Source organism: Canis aureus, chromosome 27 (assembly GCF_053574225.1).
Source record: "Canis aureus isolate CA01 chromosome 27, VMU_Caureus_v.1.0, whole genome shotgun sequence".
Taxonomy (NCBI): Eukaryota; Metazoa; Chordata; class Mammalia; order Carnivora; family Canidae; genus Canis; species Canis aureus.
In genome coordinates, this window is record NC_135637.1 from 17200178 (window position 1) to 17212586 (window position 12409).

The following is a 12409-nucleotide window of genomic DNA, read 5'->3' on the forward strand; positions in this document are numbered from 1 at the left end:
CAGCCCGGGTCCTTGCCCGTGTCCCCGGGCGCCCTCCCCGCCGCCCGCACAGGTGGTGCCAAGACTGTGAGCTAAGCGAGGCCTTTCTGCGGGTTCACCGGGATCTGACATTTGGATCTTTTCTGATACTGTCACAGCAAGTTATCATTAAGCGCCGAATCCAAGCTCGGAGCCGGAGCCATTTCAATCCCACCCACCACACTCCGTGGTTTCCATGCAAACTCCTTAACCCCATTCCACCTCCTCTGCTTCAGCACAGTGCCGAGACCACCACCTGCACTGCCCACGGAAGTCACGCAGTGCTGGAGGCTCAAATGGCATCATCCACAGAGACATCCCATTCGCTGTGAAGCGCTGTGCAACTGCAAGATTTTATGACGCCAGCTTCACTGATTCAAAGGTCACAACAGTTTGGTCTCTATAGCCTCCCCGCGGGGGACAGGAGGTCTCCCCTGTCCGGTGTAGACAAGCTTAGCTTACGCCCGGGAAGAATAATTTCTATGCCCAGATGTCCACTGCCACATACCTGGTACTAGTTCTGCCATTAGAGTCCATCGTGGCCAGGGCCCCAGGGGACACCCAGGCCACCCGACCCCGTCTGCCACACTACAAAGGCTCCCCACTCCTAGGGCTGCGCTTGCCAGCTCCTTGGCCCCTGGGGGCCCAACAAGGCCACTGATGGAGAAATGGCTGGACGCGCTGGTGTGACTTCTGCCTCCACGCCTGTGTGAGAACTCACATTCCCAAGCCATCACCTGCAGCATCTCCAGGGACAGCCCCATGGGTCCCCAAGCTGCAGGGAGCCCTTGGTGCATTTCTTGCCACTGTCACACACCCACAGTTCCCCAGCGGCTTCCTGGTCTCCTGCACCTGTTCTGAGTGTGCTGGGGTCTGGTGCGGGTGCAGAGAAATCAGACCCGGTTCCTGGGGAGCAGCTCCAACCCCTGTTCCCAGGGAAGCTGCCTGGCACCCAGGTGCTTTCTGCTAAACACCAGGTGGCAACAGGGTCCCGGGGAAAGGCTCGGGAGGGACAGGGAGGGGCCCGCTGGTCAGGAAAGGCCCTCCCTGGCGCGTGGACAGGCTGGGGAGCACTGGAGGCACGGGGGTGGGGGCTGGGGGGAGCCTCCTGGGGAAGAGGCCGGGTCTCTCAGGCTCCTTTACCTGCCTGGCCCTGGTGTGTGCGGGCGAGGCGGCTGCACACCTCGGCCCAGAAGCTGGTGCCGCCTGCCTCCTCTCCTGCAGAGCTTGCTGCTGACGGGCCAGGGAGGGGGCCCCGTCTGAGCTGCTCCTGGGCTCCACGGGGCCGTGAGCACCCGGGGCCTGGCCCGGCTCCGGCTCCAGGCCGCTCCGCTCCCTCAGGCTGGTCCGAGGCTGGCGCGGTGCGCTGGGCCAGAGCCTGTGGGTCCTGTTCCCCTGACTTCCTGTCCTTCCTCTAATTCTAGGACGAGCCCAGCGATCCACAGACAGAGTAGTGGGCGCCAGGCAGCGGGCAGCGTGAGCTCATCTCCCTCAGCTGGGTGCGTCCCTATCAGAACAGTGCGGGATCCCAGTTCCTAACCTCAGCGCACATTTGTGACGGCAGAGGGCTGGCGTCCACCCATGGGGGCTGCAAGAATGCACAGGAAAGCCATGGGCAGATCCCCACACAGTTGGCTCCACTGTGTGCTTCTGGGAAAAGCTGATGCTCACAGAGGCAAAGAACACTCCAGAATCTGCTTCCAACGGTCACTGGCAGTGCTTCTGACCAGGGCACCAGGGACTTGTGGGGGAGAGACAGAGCCGTCGAGCCCTTTCCTCGTGCTTCAACTGCTCTAGCCATGGGTGAACCCTACTCTCCCAATCAAAGTAAGTAAAACCTGCATTTTAAAGACCACGCCCGGGCAGGACCCCTTTCCCCAGAGATGCGGGTCTCCTCCTGACCAGCGGGCACCCCCTCCAGCCCTACTCCCCTCCTAGACACCCACCTTCAGGAAGTCGTCGAAGGTGATCCCCTCATACACCTGGTCAGGCTCCTGGGGACAGAGCACATGCAGAGTGAGCGGCTGCCGCCAGGAGGCCCCCACCCCCGCAGGACACCGATGGTTGGGCCCCTGTAGTCATGAGAAGAGGGGGTCCCTCTGGACTGCCGCCTCCAGGTCAGTCACCCTGAACTCCCAACGTCTCCTCGGTTGGCTAGACGGCAGGAGAGAAGGAGGGTGCAGGCTAACCAGGGCCCCACCTGAGCCCCCCATGGGAACCTGGTGGATGAGGCTGTAGAGGAAGGGGGTGAAGAGGCACGGGCTCCCCTTCCCTTCCACCACCACCACACACCTCCTGCCATTTCCCTGCACTGACCCTCGGGAGCTCACAGACCCCTGAGATGGGGGGTGGGGGCAGGGAAGGGCTGGCCTCCCGGCCCACCCGTCACGCCCAGTGAGTCACTGTGATAACGTCCACCTCCCCCCAGCCAGTCACAGGCAGTGCCAGTCTCCCTCTGTGCCTTCCCGGCCCTGGGCACACACGGAGCTCAGGGATCAGGGGTGCGGCTCCTGCCCCTTCTGGCGCTCTCTCGGGCTCTGGCACAGCCAAGTCTCCCCAGACCTTGGCCCTGCCTGCAGCAGCCCTGTGACAGTGACAGCCCGGCCGAAGTCCGTGAGCATCAACAGAGGACTGGCTCTAAGTAGATCCTGGTCATCTGTGCTATTCCTAAGCAGCCATTAGGAAGGGGTCGATCAGAAAAAAAAAAAAAAAAAAAAAAAGGAAGGGGTCGATCTCTACATGTAGGTATGGAGGAGGCCCCAAGATACACGGGGGGGGGGGGGGGGGGGCGGGCAGCAGAACCATCAACGTGCGTCAGTCTCCTTCACTGCTACCCGGACTGCCACCACCTGCCCCCAGGATGTGAAGGGGGGGTCAGTACAGAGAAGGGGAAGAGCAGTCCAGTCATTTTGTGTGAATCAAAAATAAAAGGTGGCTCAGTGGTTTAGCACCACCTTCGGCCCAGGGCGTGATTCTGGAGACCCAGGATCGAGTCCCACGTCAGGCTCCCTGCATGGAGCCTGCTTCTCCCTCTGCCTGTGTCTCTCTGTCTCAAATAAATAAAATCTTTAAAAAAATAAAATTAAATAAATAAATAAAAGGCATAAGTATAGATGTCGGCGTATGTCGGAAACTAACCCCCCCAAACTCGATTCCCTTTAGGAGAAGGAGTGGATGCCGGGAAGGGGAGCACAGACCCCCTCCCTTCCTCGACCTCCCTGCCGTTGTCGCCCCGGGTTTTTAGGAAACCGGCAGGCACTCCGCATCTTCGTTGTGTTAGGGACAGGCCGCCGAGGCGCCGAGGGCGGGCCACCTGGCCAGGGGGACAGCCAGCCGGCTCCACGCGTCCCCGCGGAGTCTTCACCCTCCCTGATGTCTTAACGCTTGTTCCTAACATAGAAACTCATCTCTGTAAACCCGTAAACCTCATAAGTGCAACCAGTTCTCAAACGCCCAGGGCCTGTCCCGGGGTCCGCTGCCCTTCCCGCCCAGGGGCCCCTCCCTGACCGCACCCCCGGCCTCAGGCCACAGGACCGCCCCCCCCCTCCCCGAGAATCCCTTGCAGGCGGGCGGGCAGCGCCGCACAAATGCTAAGCGTCCTCGGAGGCCAGATGGTATTGAGCAATGCGGCCCTCGCCCGCGTGCGTGCGTGTGTGTGTGTGTGTGTGTGTGCGCGTGTGTGTGTGTGGCGCACAGCTCATCTGTTTGTCTGGCCGGCGCTTGCCTGAGAAAATATTTTACGAGCACACAGAGGACCCATAAGGAGAGAAGGACGCTCGGGCCGCACACCGGGAAGCAGGCGTCGGCTCCAGGATACCTCCGCTTCTGAGGTTGTGTGGTTTTTATGCAGATCAGCAGCTGCCAGCTGCCAACAATTTTACTACAGCAAATTAAGAAAACTGTCACCAATTGAAACTGGAGTGGGACGGGAACAATTTAAAGAAGGGGAGTGTAATTAAATCAAATGGGAATCTGGCTCGACACGATGCCAGGGGAGCCCTGGGCTCCCCGCTGAGGTCACCAGCCCTTCCCGCCACAGCTAATTTGCTGAGTGGGGTGCTCTCGCTGCGGCCAGAAGCCTCCCCCTGGGGCCAGGAGGCAGACGGGTAAAATCCAGGCTAATGGCATGACCCCGGCCCGCACCCCCACCCGCGAGCAGGCCCAGGCCGGCCAGGACCCTCGATGGCAGGCTTGGGCACGAACAGTGGGTTCCAGCAGGAGGACACTGCCCCACTCAGGCCGTGGTGAACCCAAAGCCCCAGAGGAAGCGGGAGCCGCGGCCACTTTAAATACACAGGTGTGAACAGGTGATGGCCCAGGTGGGACCTACCAACACCCTCAGGTGCCTGTCGTCGAGGTGCCCGGGGCTCAAAGCCACCGCAACAGGGGCTAACCAGGCTAGACCCAGCCCTACAAGACTGAGGCCACCAGGCAGAGTAAAGATCGCTCTTTAAATTCCGGAAAGTTCTCTGTGTCCCCATACTCGGTTTCCCCACCAGTAACAGGAGACTACAAACCTATGAGACGACGCAGGGGATGTACGAGGATGATGTCTGCACATGCCATGCAGCCACCCTCAGGGCCAGGGGCGTGTCTGCAGGTGCATCCCATCCCCACAACCCAGTACACGCATGCTGGGGGCCACTGCTCACTCGGTCATCACGCAGCGACCGCTCTGCTGGGGACAAGTCCTGTCCCATCAGGGACATCTGGCTATGTCCAGAGACCCACTCCCTCCTTTTTTTTTTTTTTTTTGACCCCCTCCCTCCTAACTGGGAGGAGGCCAGAGACGCCGCTGAATGCCCTACGATGCCCAGGATGGTCCCCGCCACTGACAGCTGTCCCGCCCCGCGTGTCACCATTGCCAGGTGGAGAAGCCCTGCTCTAACCGGCCCGAGCTCATCACCGGCCTGAGAAATGACCCAGCCGTTTCTCCACCAGCACGACCCCCACAGGCCTCCAGGGGGGTCCAGCTCCCGGGCCTGTCTCTCCCTGCCGCAGCTCTGCTAGGGCCCGAGGCAGCAACTTGGTCCCCTCCACGGCCACCTGCCTCTGGCCCGCGCCTCCCTCCCGGGGCCGGCAGGGGCTCCCCGCTGCAGGCGCCAGCCCCCTCCTCTTGCTCATCTACGTGGGTCCCCGCTCCCAGCTCCACACTGGGGCCCAGACTAAGCGGCCGGGAGGGAGCCCCTGCTGACCGCGTCCCCAGCCCCTCGTGGGAAACTGACAGCAGCGTGGCAAGCTGATGGCTGCAGGCCGTGGGCAGGGGACGCGCTGGGGGCTCCCTGGGGCGGGAAAGGAGCAGGGTAGGGGCAGCGCGGGGGCCGCCCCCAGGCCCTCCAGAAACAGACTGCCACCGGGCGAGCCGTGGCAGGTGGCGGCCGGGATCGGGGTCCCCCCCCCGGGGTCCCGGCTCACCATCTGCCCCACACACACGCTGGCCGCCTCCATCATGGCCCCGTCGGCGATGGAGCGGGCCGACTCCTTCTCGATGTGCGGGTTTCCCGAGAGCAGCTCCTCCACCACCTGCCGGGGAGGCAGCCGGGGTGACCTCGGGCCTCCGTCGGGCCACGGGCCGGGAGGCGCCAGGAGCCCTGGCCGGCGGGCGGGGAGCATACTTTACATTTCGATATTCTTCCAGGGTGATGCGGCCGTCGCTGTCGGAGTCATACATGTGGAACAGAACTGGGGGCGGCGGAGAGAGGGGGGCTCCGTCAGACGAGCTGGAGGGGAGCCCGCGTCCCCCCGCTTCCCCAACCGTCCTGCTCGGAAGGCTACCTCAAAACGAGCCAAAGACACCGTAATGACCCCTCCCCGCCCCGGGGCAACCGTAGGGGTCAAGGGCCAAGGCCACGGGGCCAAACTGCCTCCCTCCTGGTGGGTGACCCTGGGCGAGTGACCCAACTTCTCTGAGCCTCAGCTCTCCCATCTGTACAACGGGAGTAACAGCAACAGTGTGTACTTCAGGGTGTGCACAGGCTCGGTGAGCCACAAAGCTGGCGGATCGGGACCCGCGGTCCCCACACGCCGCGAGCACAGACGTGACACTCGTGTTGATGTGAAGACAAATCAACGTTATTTCAAAGTATCATTCCTTGGGGTGCCCTGCGGGCTCAGCAGGACAAGCGTGCAACTCTTGATCTGGGGTTGTAACTTTGAGCCCCACATTCTGCAGAGATTACTTAAAAATAAAATCTTCAAACAAAATAAAAACAAAAAATAAAATAAAATCTTCACACACACACACACAAAAAAAAACCCCAGGGAATCCCTGGGTGACTCAATGGTTTAGCACCGCCTTCAGTCCGGGGCCTGATCCTGGGGACCCAGGATCGAGTCCCACGTCGGGCTCCCTGCATGGAGCCTGCTTCACCCTCTGCCTGTGTCTCTGCCTCCCTCTCTCTGTCTCTCATGAATAAATAAAATCTTAAAAAAAAAAAAAAAAGAAAGCATCACTCCTCAAAGACCCAAGAAGGCAGCGATCATTGGCAGGCCATGGGCCCCCTGCCAATATTCAGGCCCCTGGCTGGTCTGAGCCGGCCCCCCGAGGGCACAAGGGACCTCAGCACCTCCTCCCCTCTGGTTATTCCACTTTGTGTCATTCACTTTGTTCCTGGACTGACATCACTCAGCATCCAGCAGCCCAAGGGAGGCCAGGAGCTGAAGGGGAGGCAGCCCCCGCCCCCCCAGCTCAGCCTCAAGCTAAGTGCCCTGCGCTGGCGTCGATCCAGCACAGACCAGACACCCCACGCCGGGCAACGTGCGGCAAACGTCTTCGCTTCTCATCCGCACGTGACCCTGTGAGGCGAGCCTGCCCTGAACCCATTTCACAGGCTGCGCTGCGGAAGCTCAGAGAAGTTAGCGTGTTCACCCACGGCTGCCCTGTGAAGGGACGGGGCACCAGGGGCCCCCATGACCTCCGAGCCGGCCCTCGGAGCAGGTGGGACACCGACACCCGGCTCCCCGCTGGCCTGGAGCACCAAGGGAGGAAGGGCCCGGCCAGTTCCCACCAGGCCTCACGCGCACATTCCAGAGCTAAATCCAGCCCGGTCCCCATGTTTACTTGTTCCTGCTAACGAGGCTGAGCCTCCTCGGGCGGAGGCAGCAGGAGGTCAAGAGTCATGGGAAAGTCCACAGGGGGAAGGGACATGTGACACAGGCCACCCTGGGCCCCCGTGCAGCTGGCCAGCCCAGATCACGAACAAGTGGCTCCGGAGCCCAGGGCCTGGGGGTGGGGGGGCGTCCTCCAGACCAGGCCCGTCAGAGGCCCATCTGGCCAACTTGGCGCTGGGGGGCACGTGGGGGGGCAAACAACGTCCCAGGACCTCCCCGGGTGCCCGTGCGACCTCAGCGAGCTCCGAACCAGTGTATATTCACAGTCAGAGCCCCGTCCAAGGACCGAGGCCGTGCGGCTGCTTAGTGGAGGGGCCCCGCTGCAGCCCAGCCCGTCCCAACCGGAGGCCCCCCCTTTTCACCTTGGCCAAGAAGCCAGCCGCCCAAGAGCACCACCCGCGGGGGGATCCTGCGGGCCTGGCGGCGGGCGCTGAGCCCTGGGACCGGCCTCCCGGAGGATGCCGCCCGGGGCCCCTCCCCCTCCACACTGGCCCACCCGCCGGCTGCAGGGGTGCGGAGGGACCTGCGGAGACGCACGCACATCGCAGCTTCTCCTTCCGGCACAGCTGCACCTGCTCCTCGTCCATGGTGGTGTCGATGGGCCGGAAGTAGGACATGATGGTCAGGAAATCCTCGAAGTTGATCTCGTCGGCCAGGCCGCTGGACCCCTTGCGCAGGTTCCTGGGGGAGCAGGGGGGCAAACGGGGCGGCGCCTGAGCCCTGCGGCCCGTCCTCTCACCACCGACGCCGCAGAGCGCGGCCTTCCTGGGCCCACGGTTCCCTGCGGCCGACAACTCGGCCTTGGCTTCCGCTGCCCAGCGGCCTGCTCGCGGGGCGCTGGGGGTCCCCAGAGGCTTAGCCCAAGGCCCGCACTGCCCCCCCCACAGCTCACAGCCCTGGAGGCCCGGGGCAAGACCCCAGCCACGCAGCGGGGAGGGCTGGGGGGCTGCAGTGCACAGGGGTGGGCTCTCCAGAGAGGGGAAACCGAGGCAGCGAGCAATTCCGCAACTCCCCAGGCTACTTCTGCTGACCCCATCCGTCGGATCCGAAGCTGGCCACCTGCAGTCCCCGAGCCAGCCCCACCTGCCGCCTACTTCTGTACACTCCATGAGCCAAGAAAGGGCTTTAGGTTTTTAAATGGTTGAAAACATTCGTGGGAGTAAAAAACCCAAAGTAATAATAATAAGAATCCCATGAAATTCAGAGTTCCATGCCTATCGATAAAGTCTTACTGGCACACAGCCACGCCCATTCATTTCCTAACTGGGGCCGTTTTGTCGCCACCGCCACCAGGGCCGAGACGAGCGGTGGTGACAGACGTTGCAGGCCCAACAAAGCCGAAAAGATCTACTCCGTGGCCTCCGGCAGGAACAGGCTGCGACCGCGCTCCTCAGCAGGTGCCTGAAAGTAGTGGCGGCCCGCGTGGGGGGGCGGAGTAAGCGGTTTACTACCGAGGTGCAAGGTTTACTAATGACTTCAGATTTTTTTAGTAAGTCAAGGCGGGCTCGAGGTCGTCCCCTTGGCCCTGGAGGGGCAGGGAAGGGCCCGCGTCCCAGCCGGGGCTCCACGGGGTCCACCTTGTGGCCGCACGGTGCTCAGCAAGCGGGCGGCTTCCATTCTTTTTACAAAGATGCCCGTGTTTGGGTTTTTTTGTTTGTTTTTTTTTTTTTTTTTAAGATTTTATTTATATGACAGAGAGTGAGGGAGCAAACGAGCACAAGCAGGGGGAACAACAGGAAGAGGAAGAAGCAGGCTCCCCACCGAGCAGGGAGCCCAACTTGGAGCTCGATCCCAGGACCCTGAGATTGTGACCTGACCCGAAGGCAGATGCTTCGCTGACTGAGCCACCCAGGCACCCCAAGTGCCCGGTTTAGAGCAGTAGTTTCATCCTTAACCGTCTGGTGACCCTGTAAACAACGGAGCCCTTGGAGGTGGGTCCACACCGCCCCCCAAGACAGCTTCTCTGTTCACAGTCCTGTTCTTGAAGGGTCTCAGGAAAGCAAGGCTGGCTCTGGTCTTCCTTAAGAAGAAAATCCTGTCTCTGGCCCCCACTTCAAAGTCCTCCCTCACCCCCCTCGGAACTTCCAGACAAGAAGCAAGGGATGGGTGAGGGCGTACAGGCTCTCAGCTGCAGGCCCCAGGCTGTTCTGGGCCCAGGCTTGGGGAGCCCATCCTTAACCTTGCCCTCCTCAGAGACTTCCAGGCTGCCTGCCCGTCACCCACCAGGGCCTGACCCAGCCTCCACCATCCCCAGCAGGACCCTCCCACCCATGCTCTATGCACAGCCACGTGAGCTCTGCAAAATGCACTCGACCCTATTGCTCCTGCTTAAAGCCCTTGAAGCTTCAAATTTCAGGGTAAGCCTCAATCCCTCGGCCTGCTCCCCCAGGATCCAGGGGGTGCGTGTTGGTCTCACCATCCACCTTGGCCCAGCCCTGCACACCCCCTCCTGCCACTCTCGGCTTCTCAGGGGGCCCCACAGGTTTGTTTCCATGTCCACCTCTGGACACTCCACATTCCCTGACTGCCTGACATCCCTTTCCCCTGCCGTCCCACAGATAGCACCACAGCTGTCCTGACTTCGGACCCCCGAGGGAAGCAGGGAGTCTTTCCTGCCCCTGACTGACCACCCCAAAGTCCAGTGGCAAATGCTTGGGCCCTGCCTTCCTGTCCCCTTGCCAGACAGAGGCTTCAGCCCCAGCCCCGGGTCCAGGCCCCATCCCCTCGGCAGAGGCCACCGCTCACGGACGGCAGCCCAGCAGACACCTGAGTGTCTGCACTGGAAACACAGGTCCTGGAGCCGTTCCAGTTCCCCCAGGTGACAGACGAAAGCCAAGCTGTGTATGTGGAGTCAGGTTTGTTTTAAAGAATAACTGCATACAGTTTAACACACAGATTTTGCATTTGAACAGTATGCACCTAGGACACCCACGCCCCAATCAGGACCCAGAATATTCTCACGCATGCCAGGAGTGCCCTCTCTCCAGTCTGGACACACTCCCAGTCCTCCCTGCTGCCCTCGCAGTCTGTCCAGAGGACCAGCCTGCTAAACCCTGGTCCCAGCCGGTCCCGCAGGCCCCAGGAAGCACGGTTTGCTGGAGAGGCACCCTTGCCTCTCCCTAGGTCACCTCATGTCATGGGAACCCTGGCCCCTCCAGCTCCACCCCATAGAAGTCTGGGTCCCTGAGGCCTGGCCGGCCTCCCAAGTGGCCAAGTCTGCATGGAGCCTTTTGGAAACAAGCCTCACGGACACACAGGGAGGCGTGTGCCCACATCCTCACGCACACACCCATCTCATACCAGGCACCACCAGGCTCTGGGCACCCTGTGAGACCTTCCACACTAGACCCCCAACAGGCAGGTCAACTCCATGTCAAGGGGTGCCTCTCCCGGCCTGGCCCCCCCTCCCACCACCTGCCAGCACCCCCACCTCCTGCTCTGCCTCACTGTCCACCAAGGCCTCCTTCCCAGATACTTCGGGCAGAACTGGGATTAAAAAGGAGATTCCACGGCTCATGGAGGCTCAGTGAAGCATCTGCTTTCAGCTCAGGTCATGATCTCAGGGTCCTGGGATCGAGTCCCACACTGGCCTCCCTCTGCCTACTTGTGCTCTCATCTGTCTCTCTATAATAAATCAACAAAAACTTTTAAGAAAGGAGATTCCAACCCCATCTCCAGCACGGACTGTGTGGCGTCCCTCTGGCAAATGTGACAACCATCTGTGAGGAGTCCTCTGCTCACCTCCAACCCCAGATCTAACCTTCCCCTCTGTCCTCTCCCCAGTGCCACAAAGCTGCTCGCTGCTCTCACCTTCACTCAGCACCCTGGCCTCCAGCTGGGGGACCGTGATACACCTGCTCCTGGGCCTCCGTCCCCCACAGCCCACCAGCAGCCAGGGCCTGTGATCCGTACCTCACCTTAAACCCATCAGTGCCCCCCACCCACTGCTGCTCCCAAGACACCTCTTGCTGGTGAAAGGGCTGCAGCATGCAGCTCTGCCCTCCCCACACCTCCCATCCTGCATGGTCTCTGTGCTCCAGCCAGACCTCCTTTCTGCCACACACAGTCACCATACTTTCTGATGCCATAGGGCCTTTGCACATGCAGTTCTGTCCTCCCCAAACACCTCTTTCTGCTTTGTCTCATTAACTCTTGGTCACTCTCTCAGGCCTTGCCCCTCAGCCAAGACTCTGCAACTTCCAGGGCATCTGAGGACACCAACCCCTACCCAGGAACAGGGGAGGCTCAGGGAGACTCAGCATCTTGCTTAGGGCTGCATGGCCCTGGCAGAACCAGAGCGGAGTGGCTGAGGTTCACAAACTTGAAACCTGTCCAAGAAGTCACCACCCATCTTCTGGCCACAACACGCCTATTCCCTTCCTTCCTCTTTCTGCTGGTTCTCCCAGTTTCTCAGCCGCCTCTGTAGACATAGGGGTCAGGCCTGGGGCTCTGGTGTGTTTGCCCACAGGCCCCGACTGCCTAGGGAAGGCGTGTGCAACCCAACTCTTGATAGAGACTCAAACATACTGAGTCTCATGAAGTCACGCAAGTCAACTCCAACGACACTGGACATTTGAGGCCATGAGCTCTGGCTGGAACCTCAGCCCTAGGACACTGCACCACCACTCTGTGCTTCAGTTTCTCTGTAATTCAGGGAAATGAGCAGAAAGATAGACAACATCATCTCAGTGGACCCTCAGCAACCCCATGAGGCAGATGCTACTGTGACCTCAATTGTACAGGTACAGAAACTGAGGTAGCCTCCAAGGTGGCTCCCAGTGATTCCCACCTCCTGGCACTCAGGAGTGTTGTCCCCTCTCTTCACATGAGCTGACCTAGCGACTCACTTCTGATGAAGAGAGCACAGCAAAAACGATGGATGCCCCCTGACAAGATTAGGTTACATATAATGGGGTCTTCCATCTCAGGGGCTCAACCTCGCCTCCTCTCTTGTGTGGATGTTGCTCTGCGGGAGGCCAAGAGCTGCCGTGAGTGAGCAGCCCTGGGGAGGGGTCCCTGCGGTGCTGCCTGCTGCCAGCCACGTGTGTGAGCTTGGAAACAGAGCCTGCCCCAATCGGGCCTTCAGATGACTGAGATCACAGCTGTCCCTGGACCTGAGAAGCCAGCAGCTAGTCCGCACCTGGATCCCTGACAATGGACACAAACAGTGAGATAGTATGTGTTTTGGGGGCACCTGGGTGGCTCAGTCAACAAAGCATGTGCCTTCAGCTCAGGTCATGATCCTGCGGTCCTGGAATCAAATCCCACATCAGGCTCCCTG

The 12409-nt window shown here is 60.9% G+C and overlaps 1 protein-coding gene across 1 annotated transcript in view; it reads right to left on the minus strand.

The window, feature by feature from the left end:
* Nucleotides 1-12409, minus strand: part of TESC (tescalcin) — a 47463-nt gene that overhangs the window by 273 nt on the left and 34781 nt on the right. The window contains exons 4-7 of the mRNA XM_077875801.1: nucleotides 7652-7809; nucleotides 5639-5700; nucleotides 5434-5541; nucleotides 1965-2012 (exon numbers count right to left, since the gene is read on the minus strand). Of these exons, the coding sequence (XP_077731927.1) occupies nucleotides 1965-2012; nucleotides 5434-5541; nucleotides 5639-5700; nucleotides 7652-7809 (376 nt within the window). The remainder of the gene's footprint in view (nucleotides 1-1964; nucleotides 2013-5433; nucleotides 5542-5638; nucleotides 5701-7651; nucleotides 7810-12409) is intronic.